General features: G+C 33.5%; 1 protein-coding gene across 2 annotated transcripts in view; it reads left to right on the forward strand.

The window, feature by feature from the left end:
• The window catches only part of LOC145322361 (uncharacterized), a 70,076-nt gene extending 49,007 nt beyond the window's left edge, over positions 1-21,069 (forward strand). For both annotated transcript variants that reach the window (XM_080164339.1, XM_080164340.1), the window contains 7 exons: positions 12,478-12,532; positions 15,103-15,150; positions 15,443-15,714; positions 15,799-16,301; positions 16,430-16,558; positions 16,705-16,908; positions 19,661-21,069. In XM_080164339.1, coding sequence (XP_080020465.1) covers positions 12,478-12,532; positions 15,103-15,150; positions 15,443-15,714; positions 15,799-16,301; positions 16,430-16,558; positions 16,705-16,908; positions 19,661-19,781 — 1,332 coding nt within the window. In that variant the 3' untranslated portion in view covers positions 19,782-21,069. The remainder of the gene's footprint in view (positions 1-12,477; positions 12,533-15,102; positions 15,151-15,442; positions 15,715-15,798; positions 16,302-16,429; positions 16,559-16,704; positions 16,909-19,660) is intronic.
• Positions 21,070-22,253: the final 1,184 nt, after the last annotated feature.

A 22,253-nucleotide genomic window follows, 5' to 3' on the forward strand; every position in this document is an offset into this window, starting at 1 on the left:
CACTTAGATTAGAAAAAATGAGTAAAATATTTTTTTCAAGCCAAGAAAACATTATCCAGCCAAAATCAATAGATTATGCATGTCAGTGTTCAATCCTATTATATTAAGTACTAAAGTTTGTAAATCTCAATAATTACTGAATCGATTGGGTTTTTAAAATTTTTTATAATATAAAGGCAGACCATTTGGCGGTTTTATGCATTTTTATTTTCGGATTTATTTCTTGCGATTGTTTTAAGCTATTTGTCTAGCCTATTCAAATACAGAAACCCCTGATGCTAGGGGCATAGCCACTAGTGTTATTATAAAATAATAGAGACTAAAAGAATATATATGTGTAAATATGTCTGCTAACATCTCTAGGTTCCCATTTTTAGTAAACTTAATTGTTGGGTTTAATTTTACCTAAGATAATTCACCCACAAAAATTCTCTTTTCATTTTCTAAGCATTTTGAAAAAATATCTTTATCTGCTTAACATTGAAATTAATTTTGTTTTCCATTTGTTTTCCATCCAAAAAAATGTAGAAGAAATAATCATATAAAATGTAATTTACTTTTTAAATAAAAAAAAAACAAGGATGACAACATCCATAAACGCAAAGCTTTGAAACGGTAGGACAAACGGACATTAACACATGTATAATGTCAGAACTGAATAATCAGAATGTAAATGTATAAGAGTCAAAGCAAAATTGTAAGTAAATTTGTTGAAAAACTGCTTGATAAAGGATAATATTTATGGACATACTTACTTTTTAGGACTTGATTATAGAGTTGCTTCGCTTATAATATTGTACTTTGTTGTCCTAGGAATCAGTATATTAAAAATCAGACCAATCGGATAATTAGGTCACATACAAATTTTTTGTTAAAAATGTAAAAAAAATCTAAAATGGACGTACGGACATTCTGGTAATGATTATAGAGTTGCTACGCTTTCTAACTCGTACCTAACTTCTACAGGAATCCCCATGCAAAGTTTGAAATCGATAGGACAATTCTAACATGCCTAAATTAGCGAAAAAAGCTATCCGTTACGGACGGACGTAAGGACGGACCGACCCTAATTATAGAAAAGCCTCGCTTTTAAAAATACTCACCCCTAAACTACACCACTGAATACTGTAAACTTATATTTAAAGAGTTCATGGTAAATGTATCAAGGATATAAATTGATAAGACAAGGGCCGATTAATTGATGTACATCCCCAATGATGATACTCAAAATTACTCCATCTGTAGATTACAATAAGTGGCTATAACGTTTGGACACTCAACTTAATGAACCAACCAATCAAAATTCAATAAAAGTCCCCAAGGTTGTGAAGCCAACGAATAAGAAAACGTTAATCTAAGACTAAGCCCATTATAACCTTTCTCTCTGCTACTGACTACTAGAGTGCTTTACAAACTTATATTTAAAGAGTTCAAGGTAAATGTATAAGCATTAAGCATATAGGGATATGCTAACTGAAAATAAATAATAATCTTTACCCAATTCTTCTAAGTCAGTTATAGTCACATAGATTAAGGTGGAATATGAAACTGAAAATATGGAAAAAGTTTCTACTTTATAAAATCCTCAATTTAAACTGAAGTCATTTTATAATCATTAATGAAATCAAAAATAGTTTAATTCGCCTCAGAACCCAACAGAAAAAAAACTATTTTCGATTGACCTAACCCGTTATATGATATGATTTAAAAGTTATCAACTTGAAACTGTACATATTAATAAACTTTTATAGAGATCTGTTCACACTTCAAACTGAACAGGACCATATATGGGCATAACGCCTTAACAAATAAAAACAATGTAGAGGGAAAGAAATTAAATTAATAAAGGGAAAATGAAACTATATAAATATAGTTGAACTTTACTATAAGTCAAATTGACGTGTAAAAGAGACAAGTTAGATATATAATGGAGCATGCAACTTTATTATTAAGCGAGGTTTTTCAAAATATCTCTTTACTCTCATTCATTCATTCATTTAGCCCACTTCTCTACTCATCCATTATCGTCATGGTCTAGGGTTGCCAGGTTCAAAAATCTGGCTGCTTCCATTGGTCTGGTCCACAGGTCTCGTACTGTAAGATCTGTCCTATTGTTGGGACACTCAAAGAGGTGTTGTGTTGTGTGTCCGGCGTTCAAACAGAGGGGGCAGGTGTCTTGTATTGTTGGATTCAGGTGGGACTTGAAACTATGCAGGTAATTGCTATATCCAGAGCGGAGCTGGGCCAAGGTTGCTCTGGTTTGTCTAGGAAGCTGTTTCTCGGCGGCATTTATAGGGGGAGGAACAGCATTTAGAACTTTATTGGGTAACATGTCACTTATAGCTTGAGAGACAGATTGAGTGTGAATTTGTTTTAGTTTCTGTTTGTACTCGTCCTCAGGGAGATCAGGTCTGGACATTTGCCTGATAACAGCTCCAAATCTGGAGGACAGGGTCTGTTTCATCTGTCGAGGGGGGGGTGGCTTTGACAGGTCAGTTTTGTTGGGATGTTGGGCCTTCTGAGTGGCGAGCAGAAACTGTTTACTGAGCATTTCACAGTGTGGTTTTACCTTCATGATTTTGGTCTCGGTGTGTAGATGATCAATGTCAGACATTTTGTGGCATCCTGTGGCCGCTCTGAGAGCGCCGTTTTGCGCTGTCTGAAGACCTTTCCAGGACGTTTCACTCAATGAAGGTGTCCATATGTGGCAGCAGTAATTTAGTTGTGACTGACCAATGGCTTTATATGTATTGACAACTACTTCTTTTTCTTTGCCCCAATCGGATCCAGTGAGAGCTTTTAAGATGTTGGTTTTGGACTGGACTTTTGTTTTGAGGTCTGTAGCGTGTTGTTTGAAAGAAAGAAGGTTGTCAAATGTTATGCCAAGAATCTTAGGTTTCTGGACAGTAGGAACAATTTCACCATCAATTTTAACAGCTAACTCTGTTTTACATTCATTAGAAGAGGTAGTGAAGAGGGTAGCAGATGATTTAGATGGCGAAATTTCCAGGTTTCTGTTCTTAAACCAAATGTTTAGTGTTTCCAGATATTCATTGATTTCTTCAACAACAGGTTCTATCTTAGGTCCCGAATTTAAGATATTTGAATCGTCGGCATAGGTTTCCAGTCTGATGTTACCTGGGGGAGCAGGCATGGAGGACATGTAGAGGTTAAAGAGTATTGGGGACAGGACACCCCCTTGGGGGACTCCTTGTTTAACCTTTCTGTATTTAGAGGTGGAGTTTCTAAATACTACATAGGTCTGTCTTCCACGCAAGTATGCGCACAGGAATCTCTTAATATGTTCATTAAGATTAAGCTGCTTAATGTCTTGTAGAAGGATGGTGTGGTCCACAGTATCAAAGGCACGTGACAGGTCAATTGCTACACTGACTGTTCTGTGGACTGGTTTATTCCTGTTTAATCCATTGTTGATGTGGTCAAGAATGCGTTGGAGGGCTGTAGCTGTCGATCTTCCCTTACGAAAGCCATGCTGGTGGTCTGCTAGCTGGATGGCCTCTGTCACAGCTGGAAGTAAAAGGGCTTCCAGAATCTTGATGGCCGGAGACAGGAGGGATACAGGGCGGTAACTGGTTCCTTTGTCAGCAGGTTTACCTGGCTTAAGTAGAGGGATAATTTTACCGGTCTTCCAGATGTTCGGAATGATCGATAATTCCAAGCACTTGTTGAAAATGTTGGTCAAGAGTTCGATGGCATTTGGACCAATATGTTTCAGCATAATCGGCGACAGGCCATCAGGGCCCAAGGCTTTTGAGTTCTTGGACTTTTTGATGGCTGCCAGTGTCTGCGCGGGGGTGAAAACTACAGGTGGATCCTTTGATTTACACTTCAATTTACGAAGTGTGCTTCGCAGAATCTTTGCTGGTTTTTTGTCAGAGTGTGGGGTGTATTGCTTGTTAAAGTTGTTGGCAATTGACTTAGCATCTGTGGTGACTTTGTTATCAAAACTAATACCTTGATTGTCAGGTTGGGCAGGGTTATTATTCAGGCTCTTGATGGTTTTCCAGAGCTTTTGGGAGCCTGCTTGGCAGCTGGCAATGTGTTCAATCCATTTCTTGCGGCGATGCTCTTTAATCTTTTTGGTGATGTTGTAATTAAGATCAGGGATTCTGGGATCAGCCGGATTATCTTTCTTGATGTTATCTCTTTCATCCATTAGGTTAGCAGCTTCGGTGGGGAGGGCATTGAAGACTTTTGGGATTCTGCCAGCTGGGATGAACTTTTTGGCAGCTTTTTGGAGGGTGTGACGAAAGAAAATTTCAGCTTTGTGGACACTTTTAATTTTTCTTGACTTTTTAATTTTGTCTTCAACATATTTTTCAAAATTAGGCCAGTTAGCTTTTGAAAAATTAATGAAAGTTTGATTTTTGGAGTTAAGTTTTTGGAGATCAGCTTTTAGACTAATGATGATAGGTGAATGGTCTGAACTCAACTTGTTGGCAATCCTCCAGTTGGTGTAGGGTATCAGGTTGGCTGATATTATGCTGATGTCTGGCGCCGTAGATGCAAGGTGAGTGACTCTGGTTGGAAGGTCGTCGTTTATAATGCCACATGTTTGTCCAGTGATGTAATCAGCAATGGCATTTCCTCTGGTGTCATTTGTGGCATCAGAATGCCAAAGTTGGCTGTGAGCATTGAAGTCACCAAGGATCATGTATGACTCACCCAGTCCATCAAGGAGATGGTTAAAGGGTGGTTCATATGGAGGTTGACCGGCAGGTTGCGGACAGCTGCTGTGAGGGGGAATGTAGATGTTACGAATATAGAGGGCGTCCTTGTTAATTCCAGGTATTCTGATGGTTAGAACTTCCAAGAATGGATCCTGTTCGAGTTGTGGTGGTGTTGGTTCGACAGAGAATTTCACATCTTTATGAACTAAAAATGCTAAACCTCCGCCTTTATTTGTGCCTCTATCTTTCCTCACAAAGGTGTAATTTGGAGTTTTGAGTTGCTTGGAGTTTTTTGTCAATTTTGTTTCTTGAATAGCCGCAATGGGGATGTTATCTTTCTCCATTTCATGGAGAAGTTCATCAATTTTACTGGTGATGCCGTTGATGTTGTATTGCAGGGTATTCAGGTTGTAGCCATGGTTGATGAAAGGTTTTTGCGTGGGGGGGGGAGGGGGTTGTGCCGGGGGAGAAGGGGGTGATGGCGGGAGGGGAGGGGGTGATGTTGTTGAAAGTGTTGGTGTTGATTGTTTGCAGCATGGTCCAGTCCAGGTTTAAAGCTTTTTCCGTTCTTTGGATGATTTTAAGTTGGAACATTTGACGTGGAGCCACTGCAGACAATTGGTACATTGAACAGATGTTGGTGAAAGAACTTTTGAACAAATAATGCAGTGCCAGATTTTAGGGCCTGGATTTTGTTCAATGCCAGCTCTTATCAGAAGAAGCCGAATAAGACAGGCTGGTGTTGTCTTATTCTTTGTCAAGCATATTAAAAACTCTGTTTAGCTGAGGGATGTTCCTCTTTGTCTGTGATGTTAAAAAACCAAATGGAAGCATGATGGTGGTTGACGATGTTGGTAAGGTAGGTGGGAGATTGTAAGTGTTTGCTCTTGGCTTCTTCTGCTGCTGCTGGTGGTGTTGCTGCTGCTGTAGAAGGTGATTCCGCGGCGTAGACACGGCAAACATAGGAACCTGGTTTTTCACCGTGTATACTGCGCATTTTTCAACATCTATTTGGACTTTATTGTACTTGTTTTGTTCTAACATGTAAAATACCCCGGTACATATGTTTATGGATTGAGTAAATAATGGTGTACTTTACTTTATGTAGGGCAATATTAACCCTCCCCTCCCCCCCCCCCCTCCCATCACTAATATCTGAAAAAAAATCCGCAAATGGCTATTCCTCGTAATAGTCAAAATCAATTGCATTGCGTTGAAACTCTATAATAGTTACCAGAAAGTTCATCAGTTCATTTAAAACGTGTTCATTTTAAACAATTTTAAAAATAAAAAAAATATTTTCATCTTTTTTGAATAATGATTACAAGGACAACAAATTACACTATATATTATTTAGACCTATGCATTTATGTTTTGAAAATCTAAAGGTGTTAATGTTCGTTTGTCTAACTGTTTTAGAGCTTCACTTTTATGGATGTTATCATCCTTGTTTAAATTTTATTTAGACCATTGTTACTTTTGATAGTGGAGGGTCCAATTGAAGCAAAAAAGATTATGTACTAAATAATGTTATAGATATTGCTTATATTTATCTGTAAAATACATTTTTATCTATTAACCACTACAAGTACTCAGAGAAAAAGGGAACAATGGGCTGTTTATTGCACTAGTCCCCAAAGTTTAAAAAAAAACTTTTTCTTGTTGGTTTGCTTAATAACTTTGAGAACTTTCGTAAATTTGGATTGGTTGATTCATTCAGCTGATTGTTAAAACTTTTCAAGCTTTTATTTTTAATCTACAGAAGGAGTAATTTTGTGTATCATCACTGGGGATGTACATCAATTTATCGGCTATTGTCTTATCCCTTTAGATCCCTGACAAGTACTACAGTATTTGTTACATTTATACATACATTTGGATGAATACTTATAAAGAAAGTGATATTTATTGAAAGTAAAATCATTTTGCCACCAACTTTAGAAGTCTTTTTTTTACAATATTACCATTAACTAATATCCATTTTATTTGAATAATTTTCAAGAAACTTGATGTCAGAGGTTCCAAATCTATGATTACCTAAAGTGACGAAGTACTTTATAGTGCCTATAAAAATTTACGTCAAACAATACAAATGGATTGGATACAAAACCGCGACAGTCACAAAACCGCGACAGTGACAAAACCGCGACAGTGACAAAACCGCGACAGTGATAAAACCGCGACATTACAAAAAAATCTATAATAAAAAAATCTTAATGCTAGAAGGTCATGGCCGCAGAGCTCGTCTCCCTGGCATGCCTAGCCGCAGGCGCTCGGCCCCCTTGCCTATAACCTAAGCTAACCTAACCTATATGTTTACATTGTACATTAACATTAATTTATAATTTAGAATTTCGTGGATTTTACAAAAAGTGGTTGGTAGATTTTTTTCAAATTTTTAATATGTTTTTTACAATATTTAGGTTAGGTTAGGTTATGGGCAAGGGGGCCGAGCGCCCGTGGCTAGGCAGGCCAGGGGGCCGAGCGCTGCGGCCATGTATTTCTACAAAAAAAATCCTACATAGTTATATTTCTGTTATTGTCGCGGTTTTGTTATTGTCGCGGTTTTGTCACTGTCGCGGTTTTGTCACTGTCGCGGTTTTGTCACTGTCGCGGTTTTGTCACTGTCGCGGTTTTGTTATGTCGCGGTTTTGTCCCTGTCGCGGTTTTGTATCCACTCCATACAAATTACCCAAATAATAGGACAATACACAGACTAAATTACTAATGGCAGTTCAGTATACATTTAAATTGACCAATGTCAGGCCAGTATGACATAATGTTTTATAGGTACTATAAAAAAATTCTAAAGTGACATATTTATAAATGTTTCAATACATTATAAGCCTCTAGCAATCTATTAATATACAATAGTTGGTCAAACAAAAGTATTCCATAAATACTGCAACCATACTTAATAAATATTTTATCCATGATTACTGAACCTAGTGTAGATACTAGGCCACTAAAACACCAGACAGACTGACAGAAAATTTTTAGGAAAATCTATACACCGAAAAAATATAAATGGTTAGGTGAAGGAAGGGAAATAATTTGATAAAAGGTTTTATATATATATTGAATATACAACATTATATGTAATATATACATTATGGTACCCATAGATTTGTATCTGCTTGAATATATAATCCGGATAAAATGAAGGTTATGATAATAGCGATGGATATATTATTACTTTGATCTTACACCAGATTTTCATGTTCTCTAATAAATTCAAACTTGCAGCGGGCTTAAATAAAGATTTCCCCTTCCATCACCTTTACGCCATCACCTCTCCTTCTACAGGATGAATTAACTGACCAATAAACGAGTTCAATGTTAGCAAGCTAAATTGAGGATAATTTTTCTCCTATCATAATATCCACGTATAATATTTATTATAGCTGTTTGAACATTTTGAACGAAACAGTTTATAAATATAAGAATGAGGTTTTTTTTTAAACTCTAGCTCTAATTATGAAAAGGGGGTGGTATACCTCTATCCCACCAAAGAATAATCAAGTTATTAACCCTTTACAGTCGGGCCCTTTGCCGCACCTTAATCAGTCGGGGGGGGGGGGGGGGGGGCGTTCAACGCCTTCCCTATTATCTCAGTCCCCATTAGAGCTAGAGGGCTAAAACTTTTTGTGCAAGTCCCCTGTTTGATAATAAATTTCCGACCTTAAGTGATTCAAAGTCAATTTTCGCTTCCTTAACCCCTTTATTTAACAACCTTTGTTTTTAGGTCCTTTTTTACTGAAAAATTTCAAACAGCTGTAATTTTCTTATTTTTTAAGCTAGAAGAACAATGTTTTTACAGAAATGTTTATCTTTATGTAAATTTTATATTAGAAATATCAAAACATAAATTTCAGCGGCCGCAGCTGTACTTGGCAGCTGCCAGCCGCCGCAGTCGGCGGTCGGCGGGAAAACGGCGGCAGATCCTTATGAAATTTTAATACGTTATATAGACATATAAGGAAAGCTTAAGTTTAAAATTTGAAGTCTCCAAGTCAAAAATTGCGGTCACAGGAGCCTTTTAAAGATTTCTGGAGACCTGGAGGATCAGGACCTGCAGGATCATACCTGGAACCTGAAATTAACTTTAACACCTGTATTTCATATGAGAAAGTACTACTAGAGGATATTTTAGTATTTTAGTAAGATAAAATGCTTTGTTTAAGTCAAAAAATTATTTTTGCTCTTTACCTGGATCACCCTGCCAGGTTTGCTGGCATCCTGTGCCCGCCAGGATGGAGATATTCAAAAAATTCCAAATCTCAGTTATGTGTCATACCCATACTTAAAAAGTTACGCAGTTTGGGCTCTTTATCTTTCACACACAGAAAATGAGAAAGAAAAAACCGGATGGGGGGGCTTTCAACGCTCCCCCCCCCCCCCGACCGTTAAGGGTTAATAGGGGCAGACTGTTAATGTCTGCCCCTACAGACTTTTAGCCACCAAGGATGGCAATTTCATCACTTTTTATAAAAAAGTAAAGTCCTTTTTGTAAATGTTTTACTTCATAATTTTTTCTTGGTCATCATATCTTATTGTCCGGATTTTCCAATCTAACATTGTCTAATCTCTACAACGTTCATATATGGATATATTTACGCATTGAAGAAATAGATTCAATGTTTTTATGTAAAAAGGTTTTATCTTTCTAAAAAGTATTATTTTAGCTGTATTTTCTATAATTCAAAGTAGTACGGTTTTTTGTCTGTCATTTAATATCTCGCCTAAGACTGAATCGATCCACCTCAAGAACTTTTTTAAACAGTTAAATAACATTTAAATAAGGTCTTTTTTCTGTTTTGGTAACAATTGCAGCATGCTACACAATGAATTTCGCTTTAATAATGATTATTTGTATAATTACATATTGCTATGTGAGTATAATATCTTTACCTAATGAATACATTATCAATAAATCAGAAAAATAGGAATAGATAAAGTATCAATATTAAATTTCATCATAAATTTTTCTCGGTTTATTACACCCTTAGGGCCTTAGTATCAGGGAGAGACACTAAATTATACTGGTCCCCAAAGTTTTATAAACACCGCATCTCACTTTTTGGGTATTTGGAATTTGGGAAAAAAGTCTGCTTACAAATTCAAATTTTTAAACCAATAATTATATTCGAATAAATTGCTGTTTTCGTTTATCGTAATTGGGTTTATGGAATCAAAGGGGATGGCTTACCTTTCCTTATATCCGTGAATGGCACACGAAGTGGTAGAGTAATAAGGCTTGTTAATTACCTAATTGTAAATGGATGAGAGAGGTCTATCTTGTACATTTATTAAACCGATGACAGACACTCAGTAGACCAAGTATGAATGCGCGAGTTTGTAAAGTACAAAGGCAAATTTAAGTACCTATTATGAGTCGGTCGAATTAATTTTTATTTTTAAGCTTCGTTTTGATAATTATATTAGGTATACCTTTCTAAAAATTGTAAACCTCGATAAAACCCATAAAAAATGTAGTGTACAAGATCGGACCCTGAATTAACCCCTCATCGGTTGATAAACATTAAACATATCTTCGAATAATTAATAATACAAAATGTTTAATTAATAAACATTGATTAATTATATTAGAGAGTTGCTTCCAAACTTTTTCGCCAATAATTTAAATCTGTGTAAGTAGTAATTTTGGTTTTGTAGTGAAGACCTAGATTAATTTACAGTCAATTGGCCAATCCCTTACAATTCTTTGGCTTCATATGGGGTAGGAGGGAGGGGACCTTGGGTTGTTTATTATACAGGTCCCCAAAGATTTATATTAACGTTTTCTTATTCGTTAGCCTAGTAAATTTGTGGAATTTTATTGAAATTTCATTGGTTGGTTTTTTAAGGCAAGTGTCTAAACGTTTTAACCGCTAATTGTAAGCTACAGAAGGGATAATTTTGTGTATCATCATTGGGGATGTGATTAATTTATCGCCAATTGTCTTATTGCCCTAGGTAGTTGTAATGAAAAGACTAAAAATATAAAAATCTCCCCTGTATCTTTATTAATGAATATTTGATGGTAACATATAGTTCATCAAATATCTACAAGAAAAAGAGATATATATTCTTGAAAACAAAAAAGGAATTTTATATGATATTAATTATGAAACATATAATGTCATCCATGGCCGCCTTTTATACAAACAATAAAATATTGTCAAAAGTTAATATAAAAAAGCATACCATTTATATGTCAACCACAACCACTTTTTGTTAGAAACATATGATCGACTGGACAGAATGCTAGCATTTTTGGTAGGGTAAACAAAAAAGCAGAACAAAGAAGATCAGATGTAAAGAATACACCTGAATTTCTTTTTAAAATTTTATTAAAAGAAAACATTTCATTGTCAGTAAAAATATTAACCCTCATCATTCATCAACTATGGACGGGGTTATATATTACTTTTTGTAAAGTTTATATTCTGTACAATATACAATATGTGTTTGGCTATGCTATTAGTAGAATAGCGTTTAAGGGCAGTCAAATTAGACTCCGATTTTTAAAAGTATACACACTGTAAATATATTATTTTTTACAAAAAAAGTGTAAAAAAAATTAAATAGGTATTGAATTAACTTTTTTGACGCAGTATTTTAATGATCATTTGCAATTTTTACTTTTAAAACGTGTGTACATTTTAGAACTACTGGGTAACAATTACTTAATACAATGCCTCCCTCACCTTTGTGGATGTTGTCATCCCTGTTTCTACCCTAATTTCTAGATGAACAAATATTAAAATATTACTTTTTAATCAGGAGAGGGGAGAGATATCTCAATATTAATCATTTGTATATAAAGTTGTAGGGTGATTAACTGTGTGTGTTTTTTAATTTAAGATATTAGAAGCTATTAGGATGTACAAGTTATAATTTAATTTTATAAATAAAACTAAAGAATTTAGAAGTATAAATCTAAAATTAATTAAAAATCTTTAAATCTTTATTTAGTAAGAAACATAGGTATAAATAACACATAGTATCCTAGTAAAGCTGATGAATTTGAATGATAAATTTTTACAACAATATTTTTTATTGTCAGTTTATAGCATCCTAGATTAGAAATGTCAAAATTTTATTGTTATGAAAAGATAGAAAATAAGAAAAGTTTATGTGGCAATTTTATACTAATTTTTGATTTCTTATTATATCCTTATGTGGGAGAGAACTAATGTAACTATTATTTCACTGGATTTTTAGTATTTTATTAAAATTATTGAATATATATAGGCAGAATGAAAAATTACTAATTATTATCAAATGTTTTGCTTAATTCAAAACTGCATTGATTATTAAGAAATGTTTAAATCTAGAACAAGTTGCATATAAATAATATACCTTGTAATAATTTCATAAGAAAATACAATAAAATATAAATATACAGTATGAAGTTGCATGAAATTTAAAATCATAGTAATTTAAAGTAAAATTTTGCACATTTAAGATGATTTCATTGAGGCATAATCTACTCTAGAACCCTAAAGATACAGGGATAGGCCAATGGACAATAAATTAATCTACCCCCCCCCCCCCAATTATGATAAATATATTAATCCCTGCGCAGATCAAAATTATTCGAGGAAAAGTTTAGACTCATTTTTTTCTTACCGAACCCTTACTCCGAATATTTCAATGTCTTAACATGTTTATAAAAATTAAGGGGAACATTAATTTAGAGTCAATTATCCTCCCCCTCTCCTGTCTAGAACCCACGTATGTAATTGTAATTGTACTGTAGCGCATTTTTTTGTGTATTTAGGTTGAACACAATAACACACCACACAACACATCCACCGCCACTACACTTAAAACAGGTAAATACATTTTTTTATATGGCTCTTGGAACCTGTTTTTTACTGGTTTTAAGCCAAGAAATTAGTTAGTTAATGCAGTTTAAAAACCATTAATCTCAATAATTTCATATTTATGGCGTAATTTTTTATAAAAAATATCAAAAGGTGTTTTTTTAAATGCATGCTGTCAAATTTTAGATCTGCGTTCAAATAACTAACTATGAGTTTTATAAATGAATAGGAATTAGATTTTAACCCGATTGGGTTACGTTGGATTTCAATTTACAAAGGATATAAAGCACTGAATGTATCCAAACGCCTAATGAATTAATTTTCTATCGAAAAGCAGCAGCTGCCAGACTAAATACAAACTGAAAACAACCAGGCTCATGCCACAGTCGCTAGTGAGTCAATCCAGCTGTCTGCAAAAAAAAAAAACAGCTGACGGAATATTCAACTAATCTTTTGGATTTTTGTTTTGGCTCTTTTTGGAATTTTAAAATCCTCTTTTATTTTATGTTAATTTTACATCTATAATACAAAGTAGCTTGATGTCTGTCCGTCTGTCTGTATGATCTCGGTAACCACTGAACCGATCGGATTCTACTCTTCAGTGTATATACCAATACCGCAAAAATGAAAATTCCCACCCCCCCCAAAAAAAAAAAAATATTTCTGGGGAAACTAATTCACATAAAAAGGCAGCACAAAAAATACTTAATTATTTTTTTAATTACCTCTTGGGGCAATGCCGCTAGTATTTATATATAGAATATAAAATTATAGAGTAGATTTGTTAAATAGACTTTTTTCTTACTCATCCATTTTAGATTAAAGAATTGTATACACAAAGTAAATTAGAATCTGCACATACATGGAAATTGGCGTGTATTCATTTTCGCGAACAAAATTGTTTTATTTTAGCAAAAATTATCAAATTTTTGTACAGTTTATATATAAAAATGAGCGTTTTCTCTAAATAGACGTTTTCTTTTCTTTAATTAGTTTTGACTAATACATATTTTGTATGCCTTCTTGTTAAAGTTATTTGTGGCTATGTGTTCGAATGTAATGTCAGCAGTCTGTATGTCAATAATAAAAGACTTTATTTTATATCAAAGGCTGAATACAAATATACAAATGATCCGAACACTTGCTCAAACATATACGAACCTGTAACCATTTTGTTTTGCTTAATTGAATGATCACCCTAAAACATGCATTTCTATAACAAACTTGATTATTTAATCAGTATAATACCTTACTATTCAAGTAAGACTTGGGTAACTCCCCAACCTCTTTCAAGTATACAATATTGGGGTTTTCTCGTCTAAATGCCTAGTCGATCATCAAAAATCCAACCCCCACCCTTTATTGAAATAGATTGAAAATAAGGAACAGGGTGGTAGTTTTTCGTGTTATTGTAATTATCCTAGACTAGGTTAGACAAAACAACTAACCTAACTTCCAACCTTAATTACATTTTATTTTTAAAAATAGAGAAGGAGGGTTTCTAAAAATCATGTTTCACCTCCCTGAAAAATTGGAAATGGTGTTCATTCTATTCCGCATATGTAAGCCAACGCAAATTATCACAACAACGCAAGTTGCAGTTTTACCTTTACTGTGCTTTATTGTCGATTGTGTATTTTTGCGAGTATGATTATTGTGCAGAAGTTTGATATTAATGCGAAAGTGAATGTACAATTGTATGAATCCTATATGCATTAAGGCCTGCTTGTCTGTACATGTGTGGGTGTTTGATGTGTGTAATTCAAATTAAATTGAATTGTCTACATTGAAGAAAAATTAAAATGTAATTAAAACAAGGATGGAAACATTAATAAGTAGGTAGCATAAATGACATGACAACAAATGGAAAGGTGATGTTCAAGTAATTAATAAATCATTTGTTTAAAAAAACATTTATACATGATTCATACCTTTTATTCTTTTATGTACTAACCAATGCATAAATTAACTTAACTTGGGGAAAATTGTAATTTTGATTATATTTATCTTCCATTGTCTACTCCCTTGCTGACGTTATATCTAAATATAAATTGACACATACATCACATAAACTTCATTTCCAATCACACAAAGAAACACACACACACACATATACACACACACACAAGGTATAGAATGGAATAGGTATCATTAAGTAAGCAGGGTACCTAAATACCTAAAAAGCCATATATATATAAATTGAACAAGTAGCCTGCTACATAGGGCTTTGTCAGTTTGAGTTAACCTTGATGTGATAAAAAGGGTTATCTTAAGATGTTCCGCACTCTTATGGGTCAACTAATAAAATAGGATATCCTATTACCTATTTTCGTTTCTTTTCTTGATAGTCAGAACTATGTATTAAATTTTAAAGTTCATAGAACAAATTATTATTACAGTACAAACTATATCATGCTTCATAATATTATTATTTGATATTATTTCTTCAACATTTCAAGACACTTAAAATACAGGGGATGTCCAAGAAGTAATATTATGTCAGTATCGCAGTAATAATCAAACATAAGTGTCCCTACAATGCTACTCCATATTTTTAATGTTTGTATTTTTATATTTAGGGCTGCAGCAAACAGACAACGGTGTAAACAATTTTACTCATAATTCAGGTGCAGGAATATAACTATTATGAAAAATAAATCTCTTTAAAATCCATAAAGATTAGATACCAGCAATGTTTTTGTCATTCTACATTCAAAATAATTGTTATACCTCAAACTTTATAGCTTGAATGAAATAATCCCTTTTATTATGCTCGTTTTGTTTGCAAAAAGTTTTAGATAATGCAAAAATTATGTCTTATTCGAAAACTGGTTCTTAAGAGGCTGATCATTTTTTACTTAGAATCATTATTTTTTATGTTTTACTGGATAAAAATCTATATTCCTGATTTACTCACAGATCTAATTGTTCCAGCCAACGCAACCGCAAACTCTGGACCAAATACCATAGTCAACAACCATCCATCCACTACAATTATCAGCCAAAATTACTCCAATACCCTAGCTACACCTTGCGGTAGAAATATAAACTATAATTCTCTAAACAGCAAGATTCCCACAGGGTATATGTCACAGCCACAACACCAGAATATAAATCTATATATTCAGTCTCCGATTGTGGCTAGAAAGATTTCACCCAGAACTGCAAATAGTCTTCAGCAACACCACAAGGTAAAATAGTCTAAAAATCTTAATCTTCCTTTTCAATCTTTAAGTTTTCTAATATTAATATTTTTCATACATAATTCTTTTAAGGTAAACACAACTTCAAATGTATTGCAGCAGCCGTCAGCCGCCTCTCAGTCACTCAGTACTCCCAATTCGCCTGCCCGACGGCTTGGTAGCGGCACTAGCAGCTATGAATATGCGGCAGCCGCTTTGGCAAACAAAAACAACAACATAGGCATGTTAAATGGAAATATTCCAGTCACGATTCCAAACACAATGAGTAAAAATTTCCTACAAAATGGTGGCAACCACTCAGGCACTGAATCAGCTGTTGCGCCCGTTTCTAGCAAGGACGACGACATTTGGACAAAGAAAATTTTGCCCGACACTCGGCGCAACACTTGGAATAGGATACAGAGACAGAAGAGTGACCCTGGGGGAGGAAATGCGCAAATCTATTCCTATTTGAACAAGAACAATAATGCGCACAGACATGGAATAGTTGGAATGAACGCTTTGCATGGCTATGAGAGTGGAAGTAATAATCAGAGTACTGGCTTTCCTCTTACCAATGGAAATTTATCTTCCAGGTATGTCTTTATTTTGAAATCTTACCTGAAACCTTTTTTTCTGTTTTCATTCTACTTACATAGAAGTACTTTATCTCTCTATCAAACTTTTATATTTAAAAATAATAATGTAACAAACTTAATTTTAGGATCCCAACCCAGCATTTGCCTGGAGTCCGCACAAGCTCTGTTGTAGGAAAACTTGGACAGATCCCCCAGCTGGCAGGAGCACCTGTAACAGGATCTAGTCAAGGATCAGTCATGCCAACAAATAACAGGTATTAAACCTACAGTATAAGAGAGCATTTTAAAAAATTTATAAACTTTTTGACAACTATTATTTTTTTCAACCCAGTTTTATGCCCAAATTTTACATTACACAAACTAAAAAAGTATTATAAACAGTTTTTTCTCCAAATTTTAGACTTGAAGATTTTAATGGGCATCTTGGTGTAAGCCGTCTAGGAGGATCCGGCGCTACAGAGACCGGTCAACTGATGACCAGTACTTCTGGTGGTGACCTGGTGACTGTGGCCCGCCCAACTCTTAAACGGTCACAGTCCCTAAGCTCTGGCGAGGGTGTCACGGTCACAACTAGTGGTGGAGAAGAGGGGGATAGAATATACAGGTAAAATTTAGCAAAAGTAGAGCTACTTCAATTGGCTGGTATATGTTTGTCCACATAGACGTTCAAAGTAGGGGCGTGGTTATAAAGGTGTTATTCCCCCCCCCCCCAAACAAAAGAAAATAATTTCTTGGGCGTCCTTGATTGTCCATCAATTAACCAAAATGAAAATTGGATCTCTCTGGAACAAAATTATTACTATCCTTCTTTCCATGTTCTGTTCTTGTCCGTTTGCTTGTCTATCTGTGTGGCATTTTCCATATCTGTTTAATTGTCCGTTATAAGTTTGAGTACATATATGTAACCGGACAAAGTGCCTCAAAAATCAGCCATGTGACGTCATAAAAAAGAGGGAGATGAGAGTAGAAGTGGGAAAGAAGACCCATAAAAAATAGATGGATAATCCCTCATTTTTATGACGTCACATGGCCGATTACCATTTACTGATTATGATCATGATCACTGGTTACTGATTATATAGATTATCTTTTATATTTGTCTGTGGAAATTACTATTTTTGTTGTGTATGTAAATATTTTGTATTTTTATTTGTTTGACTGTCTGTTTACAAAACAATAGCCTTGCTATGTAACTTTTATTGTTAGATTACTATTGCTACGCCACTTATGTTATAATTTTTAAGTTTAATTAAATTTTATTAAGACCAGAATTGGATTGATTAATTCTTTTGCTTCCAAAATTTATGTTATGCAAAAAATGTTCCACCCTTTTAAATCAATTAAAGAAGAGAAATAGGTATTCGGAAAATAAATCTACAAAAACTTATATATTTAAAATGAATAAAACAATGTTTATAACATTAATAAGTTGTAAAACACAAAAGTATTCCTGTTAAAAAGTCGTTATTGGTTGATATACTTATATAAAAGTAATATGATGTCTGTGTGACTATTTGTGTTTGTCTAGGATCTCGCTAGTCGATCCTTTGCAATGAATCTACATCGCATAGGTCCAGGGAAGGTTCTTAACTATTTTGGGGGAGGATCCAATTTAAATAACTCCTTGAAAAAGTAATTTCCCTCTTAATTTAAAAAAAATTCTCTTACAAATAAATTTAAACTGATTGGTCGACTGTCGACCCTACCTCCCCGTAAGAGGTCCTTGAGGCCTCTTGGGGTATACCGCATAAGATAAAGAGGTTAAGCTTTTTTCGTGAGATGCAAAATGCCTTCAATTTGTTTTTTTTTAATAATGCTTTATATTTGTCTTTTATTTAGTGGTTGCTGGGTTTTTTCTACATCAACGTTCTTCTTATAAAGGCCAGGGGCGTAGTCACTAGCTGCATACAATATATCAGATATAATATAAATAAATGATGCAAATAACTATCTCATATTTTCTCATTATAAATTAATATTTTTGACAAGTAGCTGTCAGATAGATATCTTTATAACACTATAAACTAGTCAGAATAGAGTCTTTATTTTCTGGTGTAAAATTAGATTTTTTGTTTCCTTTTTTATTTTTATTACTAGGTGTCCACTCCCCTACATAATCAACTTATAATTCACACCCCCCTAAATTTAAGAGGGGCGTGTCACCCTACTAGGATGTTTTAGTGGGGTGCATTAGAGTAGTTTAAACTTTTGTCAAAGGGGGTGGACACCTAGGGGGGTGGATACACCTCTCTGCAAAACGCTTCTAATCACAATAAATCATTTTTTAAAAAAAGCTAAAAACTGAAGGAGCCAATAAAAAATTTGAGACACTATATAGTGTGCCAAAATAGAAAATATGATTTCTAGAAATCTATTTCACTGATTGAGGTGTAGCTGGCTTTAATTGAAAATTATAATATTATTGTACAATAAATTTTTTTTCTAGATTAATTTTCTACAAATATCAATCCTTTAAGTGAGTTTTTAGCTCAGCCTTTATGATAGATGTTATTCTTGTTATCTTCATTTGTATACTAACTTTGAATTGCATTTGGGGTGTGTCTTTACTTCCGCATAGAATCACATTATTAAAAATACAAAACAGCAAAAAAAATAGGAAACATGCAGTGAGAGTGGGGACTTTTTAAAACTTTTCTACCAATAATTTAGAGAAGTGTTTATCATTACTGGGGATATCATTTTCCGTCGTTCATTAAGACATCTGGGGGGTGTAGTTTGTGTTGTTAAAATGATCAAGAAACGTGATTTAGCAATTTCGAAACTTTGGATAATTGGGATGTAACTAAAAAAAAGATATCAAATTGAAAGGCAATCGAGATTTTCCTTTGTCAGAATTATATGCCAGAATCTTGATCCGTTTTTCTACTCATAATATGCGTTTTTGTATATTTGATATTGTAAATATGAAGCTTGAGCTAAAGAGAATGCACACTAGTGATTTGAGTTGATTTAATGTTAAGGCACCGCCGCTTATATCAATCAAAATATAATATCAATCTGTTCATATAAACTGAATATTGTAAAAGCAAGGAAAAATTTGTGCAAAATTGCAAATTTTAAATAACAATATTTTGAACGTCGTCTCAGGAATAAGGTGTAGCCAGCAAGCGAAATAAATCTAAAGTATTATTTGGGGGAGGGGGAGGGGCAGATAAAAAGGTCGTCAATTCTACTAAACACTTTTAATTATAGACAAATCCAACAAGTTTTTACCAAATACTACAGCAATTTGATCTTGGGGCTCTGCATTCAAGAATTACATTTAAAAACTTGACTAAAACAATCCTGGGATCTGGAAGATAAAAAACCTACTTATTACTTTTTAATTTTTTCAGACGGAGTTTAGTATCACCAGAGAGGGCGGCCCTGGTGACTGCCCTGTGCCAGCGGATGAAGGCCAGGCTGGAGAACCTGGAGAACAGCAACCTGTACAAGAGCCTCTACCAGAGGTCTTGATTCACCGCCATATGCCATCACAAACAAGAGGACTCCTGATAAATCTGGATGATACATTGACATAAACATTTCATAATCTATGTTGACTTTATGGCGATACTGGACATAATATTGACTTTTATTAAGCGAGCTGTTTTGCCTGATGTTGGTGTCGACGTTAAGTCACATTAAACTATCCTACAAGAAACTTATTTCCAAGATGTAACTCTATTCGGATAATGACATTATAACTGCTATGTTCATACAATAAAACCATTTAAACATAAATTTTGACTGTCTACCCAAAACTTATTCAATTAATTAATTGGAAAGGCATGGATCTTCATGATATTTAATCCTATTCACGAAAAAATGAATACTTCAATGTTAAAAAATGTATTAGAATATCAAAAAAGCATAAAAAAGTGATCAATATTAAACAATTTTTAAAAATAACACAGGGTTCAGTTCTACTGCCATGAGGAGTGAAAAAAGTAATGAAAAACAAGCATAATAATTGTGAGAGAAAAAAATCATCCAAAAATTTTATGTTGAAAGGTTGCGTGATTTTTTTGTTAATTTTTAACATTTAGTTTCTGTTAAATTGATGAAAGCACAAAAATATTTATTTTTGCGTTACAATGAAATTTTTTAGATTTTTAATTATGTACATATCCGAAAATTAACATTTATCATATCTATTAAACTAATAATTTAAATTTCAATTTTCTAAATTCTTTTAAATTCAAAGAAATATTGAATTTTAAGAAATTTTTTGTGTTTGAACAAGTTTAATTTAATTATAAATGAAAATTCATATTGATGTATATAAATAATATACTAAAAATCTAAGTCATAATTTAAAAGAAATGATCGAGTCAGAAAAACGATGAATGTTTTTTATTTGAATTTGAAGGCTGCTAACGGCGAAACAGCTGGTCGCACAATCTAAATTAGCATTTTATATTTAGATCTGTTTTGCTGGTTTAAGTAGACTTTGTGTCCAGCCGTTTGACAGATTTAGCCTTTAAAGTAACAGATCTAAAATATCATTTTCAAATGTAAACCATAATTATGTCGAACTTACAAAAAATTAACATTTTAAGCTTAAGAATAACTTTTAGTTTGGATGAGGCATTTTTTTAAAATTAATAATTTATAATACTTCAATACTAAAAACATTATAATCTTATAATTTTTTGTTATATCATTTTGTTAATGTTATGTTTAATATCTTTTTTTATAGAAAAAAAACTAACTTTCTATAATAATTCCCTTCTAAAAGAATTTTGTAATAAAAATCTACAATGATTATGTTCATGTTTTGTACATTAGGGTGTTGTTATATCCTAATATATAAAGTAGTAAGCTTTTTTTGTCTGTTGCATAACTGCTGAACTGATTTGGTATTCCTTTACAGTGAAGATTCTTATAGGTCCATGGAAGGTTTTACCTTTTTTGGAGGGGGAGAGAGTATCTCCACTCTCCTAATAAAAATTATCCCCCTCTTAACATTTTTTTTACTTATTCTTTTAAAAAATGCAATGAAAAAAGGGCTGGGGGACGCTAAGGGCTTCTAGGGGGTGTAGATGCTGATGCTAGCTATAGATAAAGCATTAACAAACTCAAAAATCAAAATACATAATTGAAATTCACAATATTATAGCCAGTTATCAAGAAGAGTTATGTATTTTTTGTCATTTTGAGTAAATATTTTGATATTTAAAATGCCATTTTTGTTAATTAAAATGTACAAAGCCTAAGCATATTTATTGTTGAAAAGTAATAAAGCTGTAAGTAACACACTTCAATTTTTATACACTCTTAACATGAAATATAAATACATTTTTAACAAAAAATAATGTTTTATCCATATTTCTTTTAGAAGCAACTCTATAATTCAGCTGGTCAGTCGGTCGGTCTGTGCTGCTCAGTAAATCATATTTGTCTTATTTAGGAAATATGCTTTTTTCTCTGCTGTTAACAAAGATAAACTGCTAAAGTTTTATGTAAAGATTCATCTGACCAATAAATTTATCATTAAAAATCATCATATGACCAGAAAAGCGTAACCCATTTTATAATCTTCACATAAAAGTAACGGATCTATGTCTGTATCTCTGTACTGAATGATCTCGCTAACTGCTGAACCTATACTTGTCTCCTTTACAATGTAACTTCTCAGAGGTCCTGGAAGGTTCATAACTATTATGAAGGAAAGGTACCACAACACTTTCAAGATAAATCGCTCCTAGAAAAAGTTCTCCCCTCTTCCAAATAAAAAAACTAAAACAAAAAAATAAATGGGGAGGGGGGGGGGGGGGAGGTAAAATCAACCCACCACCACCATAAGCGCCCCTAGAATTCCTGTGACATTTTGTTTTCAATGGAGGTTGTACTGTGTTGTACATTTTTTAATGTATACCATCTATTTAGATATTAAATTTGCATCTCGGCAAACATATTATGTTTCAATTCTATATAGAAATGTTT

Source organism: Acartia tonsa, chromosome 6 (genome assembly GCF_053477335.1).
Source record: "Acartia tonsa isolate MP-2025a chromosome 6, ASM5347733v1, whole genome shotgun sequence".
Classification (NCBI taxonomy): Eukaryota; Metazoa; Arthropoda; class Copepoda; order Calanoida; family Acartiidae; genus Acartia; species Acartia tonsa.